The sequence below is a fragment of the Theobroma cacao genome, chromosome 1, assembly GCF_000208745.1.
Source record: "Theobroma cacao cultivar B97-61/B2 chromosome 1, Criollo_cocoa_genome_V2, whole genome shotgun sequence".
Taxonomy (NCBI): domain Eukaryota; kingdom Viridiplantae; phylum Streptophyta; class Magnoliopsida; order Malvales; family Malvaceae; genus Theobroma; species Theobroma cacao.
This window is the reverse complement of record NC_030850.1, coordinates 33,211,957-33,234,787: the sequence shown is the minus strand read 5'-3', so window position 1 is coordinate 33,234,787 and position 22,831 is coordinate 33,211,957. Positions and strand designations below refer to the sequence as shown.

At 34.0% G+C, this 22,831-nt stretch overlaps 3 protein-coding genes across 11 annotated transcripts; 2 read left to right on the top strand and 1 right to left on the bottom strand.

Annotated features, from left to right (window-relative positions):
• LOC18613911 (GRF1-interacting factor 3) lies at window positions 427–5,239 on the bottom strand. Of its 7 annotated transcripts, none has more exons than XM_018113858.1 (6): window positions 5,090–5,239; window positions 4,866–4,965; window positions 4,638–4,763; window positions 2,438–2,514; window positions 1,255–1,342; window positions 427–1,174 (listed from the first exon to the last, which is right to left on the bottom strand). In XM_018113858.1, the coding sequence occupies exons 3-6, from the start codon at window positions 4,713–4,715 to the stop codon at window positions 776–778; spliced, it is 642 nt and encodes a 213-aa protein (XP_017969347.1). In that variant the 5' UTR covers window positions 4,716–4,763; window positions 4,866–4,965; window positions 5,090–5,239; the 3' UTR covers window positions 427–775. The 7 variants fall into 7 exon arrangements, with proteins under 7 accessions (XP_017969347.1, XP_017969343.1, XP_017969341.1 ...); XM_018113854.1 differs by having other exon boundaries at window positions 4,638–4,785; window positions 4,875–4,965; XM_018113852.1 differs by having other exon boundaries at window positions 4,638–4,785; window positions 4,866–5,239.
• LOC18613909 (probable protein S-acyltransferase 12) lies at window positions 6,003–9,872 on the top strand. The gene is made up of 7 exons (XM_007051391.2): window positions 6,003–6,520; window positions 6,597–6,804; window positions 7,377–7,468; window positions 8,519–8,645; window positions 8,749–8,834; window positions 9,101–9,166; window positions 9,531–9,872. The coding sequence occupies exons 1-7, from the start codon at window positions 6,332–6,334 to the stop codon at window positions 9,645–9,647; spliced, it is 885 nt and encodes a 294-aa protein (XP_007051453.2). The 5' UTR covers window positions 6,003–6,331; the 3' UTR covers window positions 9,648–9,872.
• Window positions 16,349–21,164, top strand: LOC18613907 (CBL-interacting serine/threonine-protein kinase 9). 3 transcript variants are annotated; one of them, XR_001930063.1, is made up of 15 exons: window positions 16,349–16,730; window positions 17,042–17,104; window positions 17,214–17,285; window positions 17,427–17,534; window positions 17,664–17,744; window positions 18,278–18,331; window positions 18,416–18,541; window positions 18,622–18,711; window positions 18,915–19,037; window positions 19,289–19,396; window positions 19,577–19,693; window positions 19,848–19,904; window positions 20,433–20,557; window positions 20,681–20,751; window positions 20,834–21,164. XR_001930063.1 is itself a non-coding variant. In XM_018130005.1 (15 exons), exons 1-15 carry the CDS (start codon window positions 16,542–16,544, stop codon window positions 20,838–20,840), a joined length of 1,341 nt encoding a protein of 446 aa, XP_017985494.1. In that variant the 5' UTR covers window positions 16,351–16,541; the 3' UTR covers window positions 20,841–21,164. The 3 variants fall into 3 exon arrangements, 2 of the variants coding, with proteins under 2 accessions (XP_017985495.1, XP_017985494.1); XM_018130005.1 differs by having other exon boundaries at window positions 16,351–16,730; window positions 20,433–20,507; XM_018130006.1 differs by lacking the exon at window positions 20,834–21,164 and having other exon boundaries at window positions 20,681–20,777.

Here is a 22,831-nt window from a genome sequence, read left to right as displayed (position 1 = left end):
ACCATGGATATCTCCCTTTTCCTCTTCTTTTTACGTCCTTGAGAAGTCGATTCCTTTCTTTTCCCCTGATCTCTTCCTATTAGCTGCCTCTTACCCTTCCTTCCTCAAAGTTCGGCGCCATTTATTTCTTCTAGGAATAGAAATTTAATTTTTTTGGTCTCAACTCAGATGATTAAAAGGTAAGTAAAGGTACACAATTCTTGCACATGTCCTTCACTTTGGAAACAATAGAGATTAGCATCATCTTCGCGCAACCATAGCCTTAGCCTCAACCCATGGACCCCTGTTCGTAAATGAGAAGCCAACTACTTCCAGCTCCTTACCAGGAACTTGGCGGGTCATTTTAACATGCAGAGCTCTCATGGTAGGTTCCACAATCACGACCTTGATTTACAGCTGCTTTTACGCACAATGATACACAAACCATTTCCAATAACAACCAAGGAAACTTCAATTGGATCACAATTCTAATACACGCTGCAAGCTTTTATAGGTTTTTACAAAATGACAGCACTGGAGGTAGTGACCACATGCTTTAAGCCTCCTCCTTTTACAACTAAACCGTCTGTGTCTAGCCACCTGTTCTTCAATTAATTGGCATGCCAAGAACCTCAACAAAAGTTACCTACCTAAACTGTTAAATTAACGAGCAACAAAGAAAATTTTAATTCTAACACTGTATATCAAAGATCACCAGAGCAATACAACTCCTACCGTAAGAGACGCCTACTATCAACAGCCACAAGTATCCAATTAAAACAACCGATTAGGGCAGTTACTTTGCCTCCTCTGCTCCATCACCACCACCATGCCCAGCAGCTGTACCCCCCTGCCCATCAGCACCAGCCTCAGAGCCCTCTTGCTTGTTTCCACCACGTGCATCATTTGGGCCTGAACCTGGAGGGGGGCCACCACTGCTGCCACCTCCAAGAGCAGCCTCAGCATGCATGGGATGCATGCCATTATTGGGCCCTCCAGGTCTGATTCCCATTTGCCCTTGGATGGCTTGTTGATGCTGCTGGTGCAGCTGCTGCTGTGGATCCTGCATTTGATGTGGGTTATTGAATTGTAATGGCAACTTTTGGGAAAATATTCCAGGTTGCTGTGCCATTGCAGCAGCCTGAGGATGCTGCATAAAATATCCTCCTGGTTGCATCGCAGGATGTGGCGCCATCTGCAATTGTTGGCAAACATGTGAGCAAGAAGTGTAACAGCAGATAGACTAAAAGAAAACCATTCATTTTTAACACTCACCTGAGGAGGTATCGTTGGTGTTGTCTGTGGTTGTGCATCCGCAATCGCAGCTAAGTACATCAAATTCTTTTGCAGCTGAGCTTGATACCTAAATCATCAAAATCTTATATCTGTGCTGCCCAAATGTGACTCATGTAAGCATATGTGCACGTGTGAATGTGCAAAACCACACACATTTATGGAAAGAAAAACTGACACAGTAATTTTATGGGGTATTAAATGAAATTGCAATAATTCAGTATTGACATTCAAATATTGAAACAGATTTATCAAAATTTTGCAAGCTTCATAGGTTGATGACTTCCTCTCTGGCTTGTAAATGCAGCTCCTTGGTACAATCTTGATAAAAAACCCACAAAGATCATTGACTACATGGGGGAGGGAGGGAGGGGGAAGAGAGTAGGAAAGCGAAACCTCACTGCATGATCAGTGACCATATCATACGGTAATGATCAACAAATAGTAGACATACAAATATAATATACTAGATTAATTAAATAAGTTTCTATCTAGAATCCTTGGTAGCACATCATGAAGAAAAACCAAAACACAACAACTGAAAGTTGTATCTTCTTCTAACCAAAATAGTACATTGCCTTCTCCAGATAAAATATTCAAGGTTATTTCAGTGTTTGAATTATGCAGGGATCAGAAACAGACATTTATACCACAAGACTCATGGTCACTACCTACTCATATATATCATAAGGTAACATGGTCATAATCATTAGCTCACTATGCCTCCAGAGTAGAATTGGCAGTAAGAACAATGGGAACAAAGCACTAAATTAGTTCCTCAAAATAGGTTTGGACATTGCCATCTGCATATGCATATCCATGAGAAGAAAGACCTATCTCACTTTGGATCAAGAGACTCCTTAACTTTGGTCCCAGTTTCAACCAGAAACACATATAATTATCTAAGATGAATGAACAATTTATAATTAATTGACAGTAACATTAGATACTTCAATTTGAGCTACATGAAGCACAGTCCCAAAGCAGCAACATCTGTTACTAATACAAATGTTTGGCAACAGTTCTTGACATGCTAAGGCATCTAGCAGTTCAGAAAAGCCACTTTCGACTTAAAAACAAACATGTACCTCAAATGCTAGTTTAAAATGCTGCATACATATACTCAGGTAGATAAAACAGAAAGAGAAATTTATAAAATACTTACTGGGCGCATTCAGCAAGTTTTCCAAGATTCTGATTGTCCAAAATTGCCAAAATCAACTTCTTGTTCTCATCAAGGTACTGCAATAAGAATGACAAAAAGAACACTTATAAAAAAAAAAAGACGACACTAACAACAACTTAATGCCTCTATCATCATATACTCCATTCTTAAGCATGAAGTGACAAATGCTTTGAATGTGCACACTTCTATGGAAAACATATCTCCTAGAATCAGGAAGAAAAGAAACAGTAAAGCCATACATAACAAGACCTAAGGTACACACTTTACTCAAAGACCCAACCTCTACCAAACTTTTTGCATTTAAGCACTTCTTAAATTCTTCATGCGTTTTTCTCAATCTCGGGTTCCCAAAAAGAATCTTGACCCAGGACATGATAGCCCATTCAATAGGAAATTGCTGGATAAGAAGGATAGTAGGATTAGAAGGGTATATAGTTAATTCACAAATCCCTCAAATGCATTCCCTTCAACAGAACAACAGATAGCTATTAAGCTTTCAGCTTAGGTCAAGGTAAAACAATGATCATCCATGAGTATTAGCATATAAAGCCCACCTCTTATGTTTAGAACTTCTCAAAGTCAGCCAACAGTTTTACAACATCAACCACTGCTCTTGCATCTCATACATGTTACACTTTTTGGGAACAGGAGGCAATATCAATAAATTCTTTAATACAATTATGTTTCATGTTTAAAGCATAAGATACTACTGCTTTTCCTCTGAAATGAACATTACTCTTTCATGGGAAACAATGATTATCTAAAGTGGAACAGGAAACAGACCCTGTCTCCATATATATTAAAGAATTTCTCTAAGCGAGGTAAAATAAATCATAATATTGAGGCCTACAAGGACTTTTTTTTTTTTTTGCTTGCTTTTTAATCGATTTAACTCAAGCATAGACCCAATGAAGAGCCACTTTGACTGCTTTAGGAAATCAAACTCATAGGCCCTTTATTAGGAAACCTCTGTTCAAGGCTTCTACTGCAATGGGCATACTTTACCATTATTTGGAACCATACAGACGGCTCAACCAGTCTTGTTACTCCAATTGAAAGCCATTTTCAAACAAGGTAATCAAAAAGGAACTCATAAAAAATCAAGTGATCACAAATATTGATATGTTCTGTTCTGATAATCTATTTACTGTCAGAAAGAACAACGTGCTTTTATTAAACCTGCAAAACCTTGATATAGACCAATAATATATGCCAGTAAAATTTCAAACAGATTTATTGATTTTATTTTCATATCAATATTCCAAAAAAGATATTTTTTATTGCATTGGTGATTTAGAAGTTGTATTACCTTCCTAAAAAATAAAATCTAATGAAAAGTTCCCCGGGGGTGCCACCAGTAAAATAATAGCAGCAAATCAGCAGTTTACTTAAGCAAAAAAAAAAAAAATCTCATTCACTGTAGAGGCATGTAGAAAAGAGATAAATTTTGAACTCAAAAATTGACATAAGGGTCTACTTTATCCTGGCATCACATAAAAGCCAAGATAGAGGCGAACATCATGGATTGATTCTGAAATATGTTAGAAGACTTCAGAGAAACTCATTCAAACACTTTGTAAAAGACAGAAACAAAATTAATTCTGGGGATAAAACATAGACAACCAAATTGACACGAGTAATCAAGACTTTCAAGTCTCCCCAACATCAAGCATAATCATTCTTATGCGCCAGATGTATTTTACTATTCAAGATGGCACAAATCTCTTGCTTTTGACCACAGATACGAAAATAACAGACAAAAATCAAATTTAATTAATAGCATTGCATCTAACCAAAACAATATTAGATCCCCTGCTTTACCAATAAGTCTCATTCATCTTTCTATTGTATCTGTCACTGTTATCATAACTTCTTAAAACCAATACCAACCTACCATTACCTTCTCAGCATCATCATCCTATTCCAAATAAATATCAATGCAGGGGAAATCAATTCACAGAAAAGCACAACTCTTCCAATTCATAAATGTTACGTTCATAAACATCCATAAAAAGAGCTCTTTTTTTGAACAAATAATAAGGGCTTCTTCTATCTCATGAAACTGAAAAAATTACCATATAAATGAATAAATCCAGGTCAGTAGCATTAAACACGCTATATACGGATGATAAACATAAATAAACGAAAATAAAAGGAAAAAAAATGATTACGAATATACCTTCTGAATCTGTTCAGTGGTGATGTTAGTAGGTGGGAATGAAGGCATCACAGGGATCATTTGCGGTGGCTGCTGCATCTTGTGTGAGCTTTTCACTTTACTTTACTCCAAGAAGAAACCCTAACCCTAATCAACCTAAAAATTTTCCCTCAAAAAACCAAAAAAAAAAACCCTAAATCGAATAATCCCCGAATATTAAAAATATGAAAAGAAGTTAAAGGCACTTACTATTTTTACCTTGTTTGAGCACAGGAGAGTGCGGAGGAATTTCTTCCTATTTCTTTTCTTTAACTTTAGAACTCGGTTTCTTTAGATAGCGACGATGATTCTGGAATTTAAGACAACGGGAAGTAACATAAAACTGACGAAAAGGGTATTTTTTTGAAAAAAAAAAATTAAACCGAACAAAAGAGGCTAGATTTGGTCTGCCCTGTTGTTAAGACAATACTCACGCGAAAGAGGATTTTGGTTGTTAGTTTATTGGGTTTTTGCACGGTTGCTTACGTCAGCTGGGTTTTCGTTCGTTCGTTCGTTTGTTTGGGCTATTGCTTTGGCTGGGGCACCTCTTTGACCGACCTGGCGTGATTTTGTTAAGAAAGAGCACAGTGCTGGCCTTTCTCTTTTTGTTTTGTTTACCAACTCAATTCATATTTTTACTAAAAAAATATTATTTATTCATTATTATAATAAATATCTAAAGCTATCGGTATATTTTTTTTATTTTGTTATAAAAGATAAAAAATGAATTAAATCAAACCTAGATATGGTGGTAGGCATCAGAACGGAATCATACATGCTTATCCAAAAAGAATTGCATGGATGAAATTTCAGTGTACCTCTGCTTTGAGTTCTGACATGAAATGGCAGCAGTGCCGCCCAGCCCTGTAGGGTTAAATGATACCATACATGACCACATTCACTGTTTTGAAAGCCTAATGTTCCTTACTTCCTTGCCACTTGCCAGTGCTTACCACCTACCCATCCACTGGCTCCTGGTGGATATGTTGGACCCCGGGGTGCAAGAATGTTCCAAGCCTTTACATTCACTCTAAAATGACTAGATATTGAGCAAAATTATCCTAGTTGTTTCTTTGTCCTTTTCTCTTGTGGGGGGTGAGACAAGGCATTGAGAGGCTTTATGATTGGAAAATGTTGTTGGTGGATCTTAATTCTTAGTACATATGATGGTTGATTGTTTAATTCAACAGAAAATTTATTTAATTTCATCTTATTAATATTATTAATATATTATTTTTATTTTTTTGTAAAAATTAATTTATAAACAATTTTAATTACAATGATTATAATTTTGTATTTTTTGTTAATATTTCAAATTAATTACTTAATAATAATAATAAAACACAAATTGTGAGTGCTACTCACACCGAGTCGAGTCGAGTCGAGTTATCTATCCGAGTTAGAGGCAACCACCGACTACGCCACCCCCTAATTCCATTTCCCAAGCAGTTTCTTTTCTCGCTACGAAGTTACCGATCCACGCCTCCATCTCACCGATTCCCAGAAAACAAAACCAGAATACTGAAATCCCCATCCCCAAACACCAACCAACCAACCAACGAACCCAACACTGAACCCTGGCTCCCGACATCTGGAAGCGTCTGTTCCCGGCTCGAACCCGAAGACCTCTCCCAATCATTCCGCAAATCGGGATAACCTGCCGATTCAATCCCCGGATGGAAATAAACCTATTCAGGCTTTGCTCTGGCCTCAGAGTCCTCGGCTACTTCATGATCCTCCTCGTCACCGCAATTATCGGGGTCAGTTACTACGCCGTCGTCTTGCTCACCTGGGGCCCACAGTTACTCGGCGGCGGATTCCACTCCTTTTTATCCTTCGCCATCATCATTACATTCCATGTTCTGGTAATTTTGTTAGTTGGTTGGTTAGTTTTACTGTTAGCTTAGCAAGTTTGACTTTTTTTTTTTTTTCTTTTTGCAGCTTATACTTTTATTATGGAGTTATTTTAGGGTAGTGTTTAAGGACCCTGGCTCTGTACCTGGAAATTGGAGACCGGTTTCCCCGGAGGAGAATTTGGAGGTTGGTAGTTCTTTTGCAGCAGCGGATGATGGATTGGAGAGGTCACGTGGTGGTTATTGCAGCCATTGCCAGAATGGGAAGCCACCGCGGTGCCATCATTGTTCTGTTTGTAAGTCAAATTTTGATCTCTTTCAGTTTACGTATAATAATTTTCATTATGATTGTGCTTTCGGAATTATTAGATCCAGTTTTTCTTCAAGAAACATCATTTTGTACGGTGGAATTCCTGCAAAAGAATAAGTAGGGCAGAAAGGAATGAGATAAACTTATTTCAAGGATGATTTAGATTGAAAAAAAAATGGCTAAAAATAATTGTTAATGAAGAATGGATTTTAGAAATTAGGAGGCAGTAACGGCAAGGATTAAGGAATATAAAGCAATAAGTATGGGCTATGGTTGGATTTGTTGACATTGGAGAAGAGTTGCTCATTCCTTAAATCAAGGGAAGAATGAGGATTTTGACACACGGAGGGAAGGTTGTGACTGTTGGAGTGGTGATTCCACTTTCCTTGGCAATCTTTCTCTTGGAGGGTCACAAAGTGTCTTTTAATGTTTTACATATCTCATACCATTTGCCTCTATAGAACAGTGCTACTGGTTTTCATTGGCATAACTGGAAGTATGAGAATGAGTTGTGTTGATAGTATGAAGCATGACTTTGTTTACATTATGTTTCCGTAGGTCAAAGATGTGTTCTCAAGATGGACCACCATTGTGTCTGGGTGGTGAATTGTGTTGGAGCACGCAACTACAAGTTTTTTCTTCTTTTCTTGGTAAGACACTGTTCATTTTATCCAAGTTCTGGTAGTTATGAAATATGTCTATGAGTATGTCCATCTTTCTTTTTTCTATTTTTGTTTTTCAATTTGTGGTTAGCATGGAGTTAAGGAGTTTTACAGTTGTCAAGTTTAAGATTTTGACTGGGAAAGATCTGTTAACCTCAACCTGATATTACTTATCAATTTTGTGTTTGAAAAATATGTCTCATAGCTTATTTTATTTTATTTTATTCTGGGGGAAGGGTGATTCAAACCTGCTTCTTAAGCATGCAACTACATGCCTCATAGCATATTTATGTTGCATGATTTGCTAATATGACTATAATTAAATATAATTTCTCATTTAACTCCTAATAAGCTCCAGAAGGAATTTTTTTAATGGTTAGTCAAAGTTTGGATCATGTTTTGCAATCTCCTTGAGACGTCTAACAAAAAACTTAGCCAGCCTGTGATTTTTTGCAATTCTTTGAACTCCACCAGTTCAACTTTTGGAAATACATCTGGGGAAGTTAACCAGAATTTATTGTTGTTGATATGGTCAAAGATACACGTAGATCACTAGTGATCTAGTAGAGTAAGTAATTAGTGCTACTAATATATAAAAATATTGAATATTTTCCTCATGGCTTGAACTTCTTGAGTTGTAATTGCGTAAAATTTAATTTATGGTTTGTGTGTGTTTTTTTAATGGGTTTGCTGTTGCTTCTTGTTGTCCTCCTTGGGCAGAACTAAGTACATTTACATAGAGACACTTCCACATTTCGGAATAAGCATGTAAGATGTACATCAGTGTCCTTAATATTTAACTGCTCTATTACTTTCTTTCATTTTTTCTTTTTCCTTTTCCCTTATATATAAAAAAAGCCCTCTTCTGCTCAAGATGAAGGTGGCTGGACTGAATGTTGGCTGTATATCTTTAAACTATGCATAGAAAGCATGATGTTTCTCTATGCCTCCCCCCTTCTTTTGAACCAAAAGAGGGGCAGGAGTGACCAGCTCACTTCATTTTCCCTATATTCCTGACATTCTCTTACTGCAAAAAAGCTATATACATTTTTGGAGACAACAATGGACACCATAGTATTGCTGCCAAGTTTTATCAATTTCTTTGATGAAGCCAAGAATCACTCCTCCACTCCTGCCAATTTGGCAATAATATTTTTGGCCTTTGGTAAGTTGTCAACTCAAGTTCATATATTTTTTTTCAGCTCAACATATTTGTTCTGCATTCTCATTGCTTTTATGTTTCTTACAGATTCTGTACCTTGATGCAGTTCTCAATTTGGCGTTTGCTCTGAGTCTTCTTTGTTTCCTAGTCATGCACGCATCTCTTCTTTCAAGCAACACAACATCAGTGGAGGTATAACATACAACTAAGATCTTACGGCCCTCTTCTATTTTGTTAACATGTCTTTGCTATTACTGCTTGGAGATTTGGTAGAGCGTTGTATGTTGATTTTTAATGTGTTATCTTCCTGTTGTTGGATGAAGTCATACTTTTATTTTAAGCAGCCACTGTGGGGTCGTGATATTATTATTAGGATGGGCTGTTCTATTCTTGGTGAAGGCTTTATTTACATTGTTAATAATTGATTATATATTACTTTTCTGAAACAATATATTCAGGTTCATGAGAAGAAAGGAGCAGTCAGGTGGAAATATGACTTGGGCAGGAAAAAGAATTTTGAGCAGGTGGTACTTGGTTTGCATACTCTCTTAACTTTCTGTTATTTATCTATGGACATAAATATGAGGAAAGTTGACTTAATAATCAGTGACATCTGAGATGTATCTAGTGCTCATAATTTGATATTAAAAGCGTAAGTGTTCAACATGAAAGCTATAATGCTTGGGAAGGCAGATTCGATGAAGTCACTTGCTGCCCCTTGTGGGTGCTTTTGTGGCCGTCTGGCCTGCAATTTTAATGGCTAGTGCTATATCATGCTATAAAATAATCACATGTATTTTGATCAAAATAGATAGCAAAGGGGGTATTTCTTCTCTGCGTATGGACAATATATTCCAACTTTCTCATGAGTCATTTTCTTTGCTCAAGGTATTTGGCACAAAGAAAACTTTGTGGTTCTTCCCATTGTTCTCAGAAGATGATTTAGACAACATACCAGCACTTCATGGCATAGATTTTCCAACACGTTCAGATGTTGAGGCTTGAGGTTTTATCGTCTAAGTGACTGCCCATGATCATAGTGCATTTCCATGATTGTGTTTAATTGTTCAGTTGGAAACGATATACCTCAAGTTATGTTTGCTTCGATAGTGTCATGACATTCGCTTGAAGTGAATGTAAATAAAAGTTTTAGTTCAGAGACGTTTCTTTGTGACCGAAGTTTGACTTAAAGGAGAGGCATCCTGTCAGCAACGTGACAGTTTAGAGTAAGCCAATCGATTCCTGCAAATTCATTTGTCAGTGTGTTTTATTTCATTAGAGCCAGTTTCCCAGTGATGTTAAGCCCTTTAAAAAGGGATGTTATAGGCGAGGCACGTTAAGAATGAAGCGAATTTCCTTAAAGCCATGCATGTTTGAAGTCTAAGCTGTTAATTGTTATTGGTTTGAATTACCTTGACATTTTTTAAACTTATACATGGCCAACCATGCCGAAAATAAAATAGAGGGCTTGGGTTGGGACAGTTCAGGGCAATATCCACAATTCGAGAAAGAATTCGGCCATGGGGTTTCTGTAAATAAAAATTGCTGGCGTGACTCAGGCTTGGGGTCTGTAATTGTTAAATGTTTCTTTCCTTTTCTCCTGGGCGTGGACATTTTTTTTTATTGAAATCTGGCTTTCGTGAGGGGATTCCGAAGGACAATCCCACACGATTTCGGTTGGCTGATTCCTTGTTTACTGTCCATCAGCCTTAAATGATTTTCCACCGCTAATTTCGCTTACACACTCAGCTGATTGTCAAAGCTGTTGGGTAAAGTTCTTTTCGATAGTTTTAAGATGAAGAATGAAGGGTATTTTAATTGGTAAAATAAATATAAATAAAATAAAATAGTTATTATGTAAGAATAAAATGAAATAAAAATAGAATAAAATAGTTATTATTTAGTTTAGTATGATAAATGGAAAAGAATAGGAATAATTATTATTTTTTATTGTAGTATTTGGTTAGTAATAATAATTTTGAAATAAGAAAAAAAAAAACAAAAATACTTTTTATTATATATATAATTATTTATTTTATTTTTAAATATTAATAATGTATAATTTAATTAAAATATTAATTATTAATAAATTAAATATTAAATATTTTATTTATAATTTAAAATATTAATATTTTTAATTTAAATATTATTATGATTAATTTTTTATTTTATTTTTTTGAATATTAATAATTAAAAATTTAAATATTAATATTTTATTTTTAAATATTAATAAATTGATAGTTTTTTTAAAATATTAATAATTGATCATTTCAATACTGATATTTTATTTATAATTTAATCATTAATGTGGTAAAATATGAATATTTTATTTAATTTAAATATTATTATGATCAATTATGTTATTTTATTTTATTTTTAAATATTAATAATTGATAATTTAGTTATAATATTAATAATTTATCATTTAAATATTAATATTTCATTTATAATTTAATCTTTACTTTTTAAATATTAATATTTTTATAATTTAAATGTTTTATAAAATATTATTATTTTATTTATAATTTTAATGATATTATAATTTTTTATTTTATTTTATTTTATTTTTTAAATATTAAGATTTTATAATATATTTATAATATTAATAATTTATCATTTTAATATTAATATGTTATTTATAATTTAATCATTATTTTTTAAAATACTAATATTTTATTTATAATTTAAATGTTATTATGATTATTTATTTTTATTTTATTTTATTGTTTAAATGTGAATAACTTATTTAAAATATTAATAATAGATCATTTAATATTAATATTTTATTAATAATTTAATCATTTTAAAAAATACTAATATTTCATATATAATTTAAATGTTATTCTGATTATTTATTTATTTATGTTTTATCTTTTAAATAGTAATAATTTATAATTTATTTAAAATATTAATAAGTAATAATTTACATATTAATATTTTATTTATAATTTAAATATTATTACGATTATTTTTTATTTTTTCAAAAGATTTATAATTTATTTAAAATATTAATAATTGATTACTTAAATATTAATATTTTATTTATAATTTAATTATTAATACTTTCATATATTAATATTTTATTTACAAATATAATATAGGTAGGATTGTAAATTTCTAAACTTATGAGGGTAATTTAATTTTAACATGTTTTGAAGCTATTCCATCAAAAATGGAATAGCTAATACTAAGGGAGAGGGTGGGTTTAGTTAAACTTAACTTTTAAGTGATTTTAAAGAATAGCTATTCCTCAATACAATTGGCAACTAATCATTGGAGAAAATCACATGAGAATAGAGGGAGAATAGCTTAGCTATTCTCCATACCAAACATGTAGGAAGATCAATTCATTATAGTTCTCCCTGGACTATTTTTTTCCCTTTCCAGGACGGCACACAGGCATAGATAATCGTTTTGGTTTTTTTTTTTTTTTCTTTTCTACAACGTGGTGTTGGTTTCAAACCCACGTTGATCAGAGTAATTAAGAACGAGTTGTAGGTAAACGCGTGGAAGAACATGGGATTGGAACAAACACATAGAGGCGAGATCCTTGAAGTTTACAGAACTGGGGAAGGCAATATTCTCGTCTTAGTTTGCCTTTGGTTACCTCATATTCTTGGTTCTCATTGATTTCTCCTACATCATTCACTAATTAATCATATAAAACCGACCAAGTTGACACCTATCATTACCCCATGCTTTGGATTTTTAATCTGTTCTCATTAAAAAAAAAGTACTTAGCTGTCTTTAGCCTGGAATATCATCATTTAATCTATATAATATGCTCTAGCCAATCCAAAATGCCTACATAAAGAAATGCACTACCAACTAATTAATCTAAGCTTTGAACTAGGCAATCTGATTGCCAAGCAGCTAGCATGCCAATCATACTCGGCTACTTTAATCAAAATCTTGTTAATAATTCACATGAAGCAATAATAACAAGTAATCTAAAACTTTGAACCATAAGCAGAAGGGTGATCTTATACTTTATAACCTGCAATTCTTGTAAAGTTTATCCCAAAAAGGAAAATGTAAACTTGATAGAAACAATCAATAGGAAGCTGAAATAACTTTCTTGATCATCTTTTCCGGGTCATGAACTGAGCCATCTGGTGGCCTTACATGCTCTGTAAAACTGCAGATGTCAGAAACGAAAATGGCGAACCAAATGATGACTGGAGTAGTAAACAGAATAAGACCAAAGGGCACCATCCAGAGCTGCCTATATGTTGGATGATATTCATATTCCCACCATGCCAACATCAGGCCTCCTGTCAAACTCACCAAAAACGACCATAAGCAAGCTGTGTATGTCTTCACAACCCTCTTTGGTTCTTTGGCCTTGGTCTCAAAGCTCTCTTCTTTATCAGAACCCATAGCACCAAACCTAAAAACAAAACCTTTCTCTCTTTTGGCCCTGAATTCCCATAAAACACAAAAAAAAAAAATTAGTTTTAATTACACTGAGAACAGGAAAACCTGCTAGTTTTACATACCAAGGTTAAATCGATGATAGGAGAAGAAGAAGAATTAGAGCCTCTGGAATGTTATTTGTGTGCTGAAAAACATGCTGAGAAGGTATTGCAGAGGAAGAACAAAGTGCTGGAGAAATAAGAGTAAAGCTTAGGAACGCAAGGTTCCAATGAGTTGGGGCCTGGCTTTAGGCGATACTCAACCAAGTAAAGACTGATAGAAGTACCGATCAGGCGTGCCTTTTAATCAAAGTCGTTGTTTGATAGTAATAGAAAAAATAATGTAAGGAAGAAAATGATTGCGTTTCAGCTTTTATCACACCTAGTGATGCATGGATGTATCTGGGGTAGATTCGTTCTGCATATTTTTTATTTGGGTTCCTTGTTTATTTGACAAATGCGTTGTTCGCTTGCAAGGAAATTATATTGTATTCAAACAGTTCAAGGGCAACCTAGGGAAACACCTATAAACAAATATACAAGCAAATAAAGAAGCAGATATTTGAAGTTTAGTAATGTATGTGGAAACTGAATATTAATCTCTTAAGATTCTATCCATCTAGGCATTGAAAATGAAGTTTCCTTACAGGCATGACTCTAGGAATCTTGGGACTTGGTAATATGTCAGATTTGGGCTAACATGACAAAACTAGTTTCATCGTGGGGACATATCCAATCCAAATTTAGCGTTTTAGTTTTCAGTGACAACTTTCCGATAGTTATAAAATAATTTATATAACTATGGCGATGTATTTTAGCAGGAGCAACAATATCCCTTGAGTGGCTCTGGTTTATCCCAGGGTCTTTGCCTCATATCTACACTTTCGTCTTTCTTGTAAACTGAAAGCTATCAGGTTGTTATCCTGAAAGGGGGCTGCAGTTTCTCAGCCACAAAAACATAAAAAAAAAAAAAAAAAGGCTCTTCTTTCTTGCAAGGAATTTGTTAGTTGCGAGCATACACTCCCAAAAGTGATTCATGTGGCGTTTACCAAACGAAAGAAGGGACAAAGAGTAAACAAAAAATTTTGAACTATAAACATTTCAATTGTAAATTCGAAAGTTGAAGGTAGTCTGACATCACGATGAGGCTTAGAAGCCCAAAAGTTCAGATTGGGCTCAACTACTCAACCATATAGGCCACTCCACTTAAAATTAAGATTAGTCTCCTGAATAGCCCAGAAGCCCAATACTATAAACTTTACCTCTCATGCCCATTTTCTATAGGAATGGATTAAGGCTTCTCTAAGACATTCATCTACTTTAACTCCATTATATTCGCACAAAGTTCCCAATTAATGTCTTGTGTGGTAATGATTTTTTTTCTTTCTATTTAACACTTAATGGATAATTTTATTTTCATAAAAATTAAGCTTTTAATTTTACCTTGTAAAATCTCTCAATTCAAAGTTAGCTTAATTGTTCACATTTAAAGATAATTTTATAATTTTATTAAGTAAAATAATTAACTTGACCTTTTGTGGGAAAAGAAGTTATTCACAATGCCTTAAGTGTGAAAAAAATTTATATTTATAAGATGTTAATTGTCAAAAAAGAAACCACACGATATCATATGAAAAAAAATTGAAATCGTAAAAAAAATATAAATTCCCTTTATTAGAAATTTGTTCTTAAAAACTTCATTTGAAAGCATGATTCATAATCCGAAAGAATGTAATGCCATTTTGTCTTTAAAGAGGTACCATCCAGTCTTTTGCTTTAAGTTGATGTTGGAAGGTTAGAGAAAACAATTGGATCCACCTCAAAAGTACATAGACTAAATGACATGAGCAGAGAACATGATGGTATCATGAGTTTACCTTTTAAATCCAAAAAATATATCTAATAAGTGAAAAAAAATTCATATTTATATATTCTAAACCTTCTTCGTTACTTATTGATATGAAATTTGTGACAGGTATTGCTTGTCAAAAATCTCTTGCCCCTCGAATTTGTTTGTGGACAAGAGTTCTAGTGCGCCACGTCGACTGAAAGTTGCACAAGATAAGGCTCAAATGCTAGGCATGGAAAAGGCTACAGAGGCCATCTGAAGAACGCAAAGAAGCCACCGAGCAAGTTCCTAGTCAACCTATTACATCTTTTTCACCTGGAAAGACTGGACTTCATGTTGTGGTTTGGGTATTTTGGACGTTCTCAATTATTGATCCATTTCTTAATTGATATTTGGCTCCTGGCTCTGGTCCCATCACCCTATCCTTATTACTTGTTCAATTACTACATCACCCTTTTCAATAGTGAAGACCCATAAATTTAGAACTCTAATGCTAAACTTAGATCACTGGTTGGTGCGGAGTAAGCTTCAAGTTCTCTCTTGTTCAAATAAAAAGAAAAACGAATTTTCTCAAAGCAAGTGGACTCGTAACTAAATTTCAACGTATTGAATAGATTAAGACTACCAATAGTATAAACTAAAGTTGGTAAGAATTATTATGTAAGAAGATCTTATCATGGGAGATCAGTTTAAAACAATCAATCATTACTTACAATAAAAAATATATATATATACTATATATATATATATAATATTATGTNCAGTTTAAAACAATCAATCATTACTTACAATAAAAAATATATATATATATATATATATATATATAATATTTATGTGACATTAGTGACAGTATCAATACGACATAATATTCAAAAAATTTCTTAAATTATTTAAAAATTTTATTTTTTTGTCACAAATTATTATATTTTTATTTTAAATCAAATAAAATTTAAAATTAGTATTTAATTAATAATTATTAATTAAAATATTACTGATTATTTTATATCATATAGTGTTGATATGAATATTCTTAGGCAAATTCTATAGCTTCTTTATTGAAATGAACATGCCTTTAAAAAAATAATCCACTAAATTCGTCAGAAACATTTCCTACAGTAATAAACTTCAGAATTTTAATGTATCTCAAAACTTTGGATTCTTTGGCAGCGGATTCTTGTCTTGCTAGCTCCTCAAAAAACTCTTTTTGAAAGAAAGTATACTCCCCCATTGAATTAAATCTCCATCTTTTTCTTAAATTTAAAAAAAAAAATGAAACAAGATAAGAGGGACAGATTGGTGAATTCAAAGGCAAATATATTATCCCTGCTAAAAACCAAATAAGGTCGGGCAGCCACGGAAGAAACACGGAATATTTTCACAGATGGTGAGGGGGTCCACATCATCATCTTCTGGGCCCACCCCCGCAATAATAATATTTCAGTTCCATTCCAATCCGTCCCCCTCTCTCCCACTTCCTTGTCTTCCTCTCCTTCTCCAGTTTTCCCTCTCCTTTCTCTCCTCAATTCTGTTGCACCTGAAATTTCAATTTACTGCAACGAGGGAAAAAAGCACCGAAGTCGAAACCAAGATAAGTTGAAACCCCGGCAATCTGATCGGACGGTTGAGCAGCGGAGAATGAGCACGAAGAAGAAGACGGCGCAGGGTCAGACGAGGACACGTGTCGGGAAGTACGAGCTGGGAAGAACCTTGGGTGAGGGTAGTTTTGCGAAGGTTAAGTTCGCCAAGAATGTTGAGACCGGAGAGTGCGTGGCTATTAAAATCCTGGACCGTGACCAAGTTCTCCGTCACCGAATGGTCGAACAGGTAACCTTCTTTCCTTCCCTTTCAATCTCCTCCACTCCATGCATGCACATGGCAACATTAAAAATTGCATTCAATAAACGAGGGTCTCACGTGTACTAATTACAAAAATCAGGACCTCCTGGGTCCCACGTTTAATGTGGGGTCCAATGGTCAAATGTTGTACCATTAATCAAATCTGGGTTACGAACTCATGATTAAATTTTGTTGCAAAGTCTTTGGTTAATTTGTTGTGACTGTTTGATAAACTACTATTCGAGCATTAACATTTCTGGGTATTTGTTGTTTTTTTAATGGTGATTTTATTGGGGCAGATAAAAAGAGAAATATCAACAATGAAGCTTATCAAGCATCCCAATGTCATTAAAATATTTGAGGTAAATAAACTATCCCTGGAATTATGGTGTATGGTTTAGCATGCCAGCATTGCTGATAAGATTATTAAATGCGTATTTAATTTTAAATTCCTTTGCTCGTAATGCAAAGGTTATGGCAAGCAAGACAAAGATTTATATCGTGATCGAGTTTGTTGATGGAGGCGAGCTTTTCGACAAAATTGTAAGGAATTGTCGTTTATTTGCAGTTATTTATAGTAAAAATGAACATAGAATACCGCTCGTGGAGTTTTTGCTTGATGTATAGTAGGTACCATTATTGCTTTTTATATTTTTGATGGCACTAATTCTTTGATATTTGTAGGCCAAGCGTGGGAGACTAAAAGAGGATGAAGCTAGAAGCTATTTTCATCAGCTTATTAATGCTGTTGATTACTGCCACAGTAGAGCCGTCTACCATAGAGATTTGAAGGTTCAAGCCTTCTCTTTCACTAACTGATTGATGAGTGTGTTTGAAAGTTTTTTAATTTGGAGCAGTTTGTTCAACTTGGATTCTACTTCCTAATGCATGTGTAATTATGCATTTTCATTTAATTTGCAGCCTGAGAATCTTCTTCTGGACTCGTTTGGTGTTCTTAAGATTTCAGATTTTGGATTGAGTGCTTTCTCGCAGCAAGTTCGGGTAAGCATGTAATGTTTAGTTATTGACTGGGGTGGTTTTATGAAATTGAAATCCAAACCTAAAGTTAAAATGGTTTTTTGATACCGAAAGTTTATAATGTGATAGCATAGAATGCATATTCTAATGATGGCTAGGAAATAGAAAGGGCATGTGGGGATGCAGGCCAGTTACATAGGCCATTGCATTCATAACATACAATCAATTATGCTGTTTGACAGATAGCTAGGTTGACCCTTGACCATCAAATGTCCAAATGTCAAAACTCAAACAGGGGAGGGAAAGATTGAAGAAGACATGATGGAAACTATATATTGACGCAATATAATCCATGTAGTTAACCACATGTACTGGGAAAATGCTTGAAACAGTTGACCAAGGCTTTCAGTTGGCAGTTAAGGTTTTTATAAATGCCAACTATTAATAAAGGAGGAAAACAAAGAGGGAAAACTTCATGTCTAGTAGTTAATCTTCTTTCTTTCTTCTTCTTTTTTGTAATATGGATGCAAACCTTTCTAACATTCTTCCAAATTTAGGAAGATGGGTTGCTTCACACGGCCTGTGGGACTCCAAATTATGTTGCTCCAGAGGTATCACTCATGACTTTGTTGAGATAGTGAGCAGTAATTGTGCAACTTTTTGTTCACTCCGGTATATGACATTTTTCTTGTCAGGTGCTCAAAGATAAAGGTTATGATGGTACATCATCTGATATTTGGTCTTGTGGAGTTATTCTCTTCGTACTTATGGCTGGCTATTTGCCTTTTGATGAGCCAAATCTTGCAGCCTTGTATAAAAAAGTGAGTACTCCCAGATTTGGTTTCAATTTCAGCTGGTGAGAATTTCATTAAAAGTGTTGGTACTTGTTGATGTAATTCAGATCTGGATGGCTGATTTCACCTGTCCATCATGGTTTTCATCTGGTGCAAGGAAATTGATTAAGCGTATTCTTGATCCAAACCCTCTTACAGTAAGTTCCAAAATTCTTTCATGATTTGGAAATTACTGATTACCTGCTATCTTTGTTCTTGGAATAGGTTACATTCCTAAATTATAAAAAGCATATTGAACAATTAAATTATTCCTTTCCATCTCTTCTTTCTTCTTCTTCTTTTTATTTAACATTTAACTTCTTACAATAACACATTGCAACTCTGCACATTCTTTGCACAGCGTATAAGTATTCCTGAAATTCTACAAGATGAATGGTTCAAGAAAGGGTACAAGCCACCACAATTTGAGCAGGAAGAGGATGTAAATCTTGATGACATAGATGCGGTTTTTAATGACTCAAATGTAAGACATAATTTCGTGTCTGTTTTATTAGTGTGTGACAAGAGCTCTATTGTAAGCGTATTCTCTTACAAGCACTTTATAATGTGCGGCTGATAGACTGTTTTTTTGTTGTACAAAAATTTTGACCATTGACCCTGTAAACTAGTGCTTTTGTTATGTGTTTGTTGCTTTGCAGAGTATCTACTCAAAATGAAAGAATAATATGAGAATTAATTTCATCTGAAGCTACTTATTGTTTGTTTATTTTGCAGGAGCACCTTGTAACAGAAAGGAAAGAGAAACCCGTATCAATGAATGCTTTTGAGCTTATCTCTAGGTCACAAAGCTTCAGTCTCGACAATTTGTTTGAGAAGCAGACGGTATGTAATTAAGATCCCTTTAGCTTCTGTACTAAATATTGTGTTAATAGAAAATTTTGAACAATTCCCTTTATTGAATTCTTTTAGCCTGGATCTCCACTTTCCATCTTATAATTATGAGACATTCTTTCATGGCTGATTGTATCTTTCCTGCTGTGTTGGTTTGAATTGAAACTATAGGGTCATGTTAAGCGAGAAACCAGTTTTGCTTCCCAATGTCCTCCAAATGAAATTATCTCCAAAATTGAGGAAGCTGCTAAGCCTCTGGGCTTTAATGTTCACAAGAGAAACTACAAGGTTTGGTTTCTCTTTCATCTATGCTGCACAAGCTGATTTGCTTTCTTTGATTTTCTGTGATATGATGGATTCTTAATTATTCAAAACTGCTAGTTGGTTTGTGCTCAAATTCTGTTTCAAATCTCATGCCTTTGTTATATACATGTTGTCACAGATGAAGTTGAAAGGTGACAAAAGTGGGAGAAAGGGCCAGCTTTCTGTTGCTACCGAGGTACTGAATTATTTGCTCACCAGTCAAGCACCTTTTTAAGTTTTTTGAATATGATGAAAATTTACGTTGATTGAAATGAATAGCACATAGTTATAATTTTCTCATTAAGAGTCTACATCATTTTTTGATAATGTAGTCATGGATTCATGGGCCTGGCCTGGCTATGTGGATTCTGGTTATCCAAATATGTTAGTCTCAAGCCTGGTCTCACATTAGGTTTTACTAAGACTAAGTAGCACTTCCTAAGCTGGCCTCGAAAGGATTTAGGAGTCCAAGCTCAAGGACTAATCCCTTCAACTATGTACTGTTTATTCTTTTGTAAGTTCAACCATGTAGTGGTTTTATAATATTAACTCATGGTTTTTCATCTTTAATACTAATACCCCCTCTGCCTGAAAGGTTTCCCAATTGAAGCTCAATAGAAACTTTGTAGATACAGTTCAAAAAAGTTTCCAATTCTCAGCATCAATTCTTACATTATTTCACACCAGAGAAATATGGAAAAAACTCATGTCCCTTTGATCTCAGGTGTTTGAGGTGGCTCCCTCCTTGCACATGGTGGAGCTCCGGAAAACTGGTGGTGACACCTTGGAGTTTCACAAGGTATCGTTTTGGCTATGATCTGAGCCAAATATCCACTTGAATTTTGTCCAGTTGAGTTTATGTGTTGAATAAGATGTCCAATTGTTTCTTTTCCTTTCCCAATGTAATTGGAATATAAATAGATGGTTTTGAATGATTTCTTATATGTGTTGGTTCTTCTTTTCATATGACAGTTCTACAAAACTTTTGCATCTGGATTGAAAGATATAGTCTGGACATCTGAAGAAATTGCTGAAGGGCAAAGGTGATTCTCTGTTACTTGCTCCCCAATTCCTGTTACTGTTGCAATGAGCAAAGTTCATTGACTTTGTGATTTGCTCGTGCAGGCCATAGCAAAAACTACATCTTGTTTGGTTCATGCTTGCTTTAGCCTAGTGCACATATTTTTCTTAGAGTGTCAGTGTATACTGTTGGTTGCGCCTTTGGGGAAGGGAATTAAGTGCCTCAAAACGTGAGGCATGGTTCATTGCCAACTTTCTTATATAAAGTGGAAGATTTTTATTTCCTTAAGAAGTAACCAAACCCATTGAAATTTTGCCAGTAGGTTATTGTTCGTCAGATGGAGAAATGCTCTTTTTTATGCTATATTTCGAGCAATTATTGTTTTTATTAAATTAATTTTAAGTACTGACTATTGATCCTCGGATAAATTTGTGACATTGAATCTAAACTTAATCACCACGTTGCGGATTAATTAAGGGTGACACGAACAATAATAAAGACCACAAAATGTATGAACAAAGAAAGGCCTCTGATCTTAGTTTAGAGGACAAGCAGAGCTGGTTAATGTCCAGAGCCCAAGTGGTCTAAATGGGCATCTCAGGTTTCCTAAGTTGTAGCCCAAAAAGGTCCATTACGACAGAAATTGTTTAATTAAGTTCCTTCAATAAGTTAAAATCTGACCAATTCCATCGGTTTCTTAGTCATTTAAGACATCTGGTTAAAGCCCAAAATGTACGTCACATTGTTTCTCATTGTCTCGATTTACTTTTGTTTTCAAGTTAAGTGGTCCAAATTCAAAAATTATAAAAAAAATAAATTTATTATGACATGTAAATAATATAAAGATATAATATTTTAAAAATTTTAAATCATATTAACATGTCACGTCATCATTAATTATTACACATTAATATATCATATCTATAACACGTGGTATAGAATGATTAGTAGCTTTTGATTAAGTCAAATATTTGTTATAAAAGTTTATTTGATTTAAAATAAAAATATAGAGATTTGATTAAACATTATAAAAAATTAAAAATTATTTAAATTATCTTAAATAATTCTAGAGTTTTTTTTAACATTATACCTAATATAAACTTTAATAAAAGTCAAAATTTAAGGATTCACATCAATTGTTCTGATTGATAGTTACTTGACTATAAAATCCTTATAACTGGAGATAAGGGTGAGTAAAATCAAATCAGACTAATTATCTATAAAAATCAAGTGTGATTTAGGTAAAATAGTTTGGTCTAATTGATCCACTAGATCAATTGGTCCAACTAGGTTTTTGGTCGGTTTTCAGTTTTAAAATTTTTGATTAATATATCCAAAAAACACTAAACTAATTTATATATATATATATATATATTATATATAATTTTTTTATATAATTAAGAAGAATTGATAGTAAACTTAATTAATAATACACTTAAAATATATTAGTTTATTATATGTGTCGTGACGTGCGGGTCCGGGAACCCGTCCGCTAGACGCGGGGCGAAAATTAAAATCACAAGGTGTGGGAGTCGCCACCAATCCTTTTTTTTATCTAGGTGTGATTGGTCACCTATAGACTCGATTCTTAATCGACGAAATTCTAACTTAATTTTAGGTTTATCGAAAGAACGATAAATTGGCCTATGGTTTTTAAAGTTGGGTTTGGGAGTACGGTTACACACGGGGAAAAGATTAGCACCCCTATGACGCTTGTTCCATAAATGATACCATTTAATCATATGTTATCCTATTAAAGCCTAAACCCTTGATTTTATTCTTATGTTTCCCTAATCCTTTTATTTAGTTAATTTTTTATTATATTAGCAGATTAAATCATTTTATTCAGTTTTACAGATGCACATGATGCAGTTACAAAATCATGTCATGATTTACTAATTTTAAATAATGAGAGCGATAACCTTGTATCGAAAAATCGTTCGTAGACCATCCTAACACTTTGGTGAGGTCTCGAAGTTTTTCTCGCCCAAGGATATCCCCAAAAGAACTTGTCTCTACAAGTTCTTCGAGGAAATCTGTCACGACTCGGAACTCCCCTCAAGCTTGTGACAACAGCCGCGGTGCCCCGATAGGTATTCATC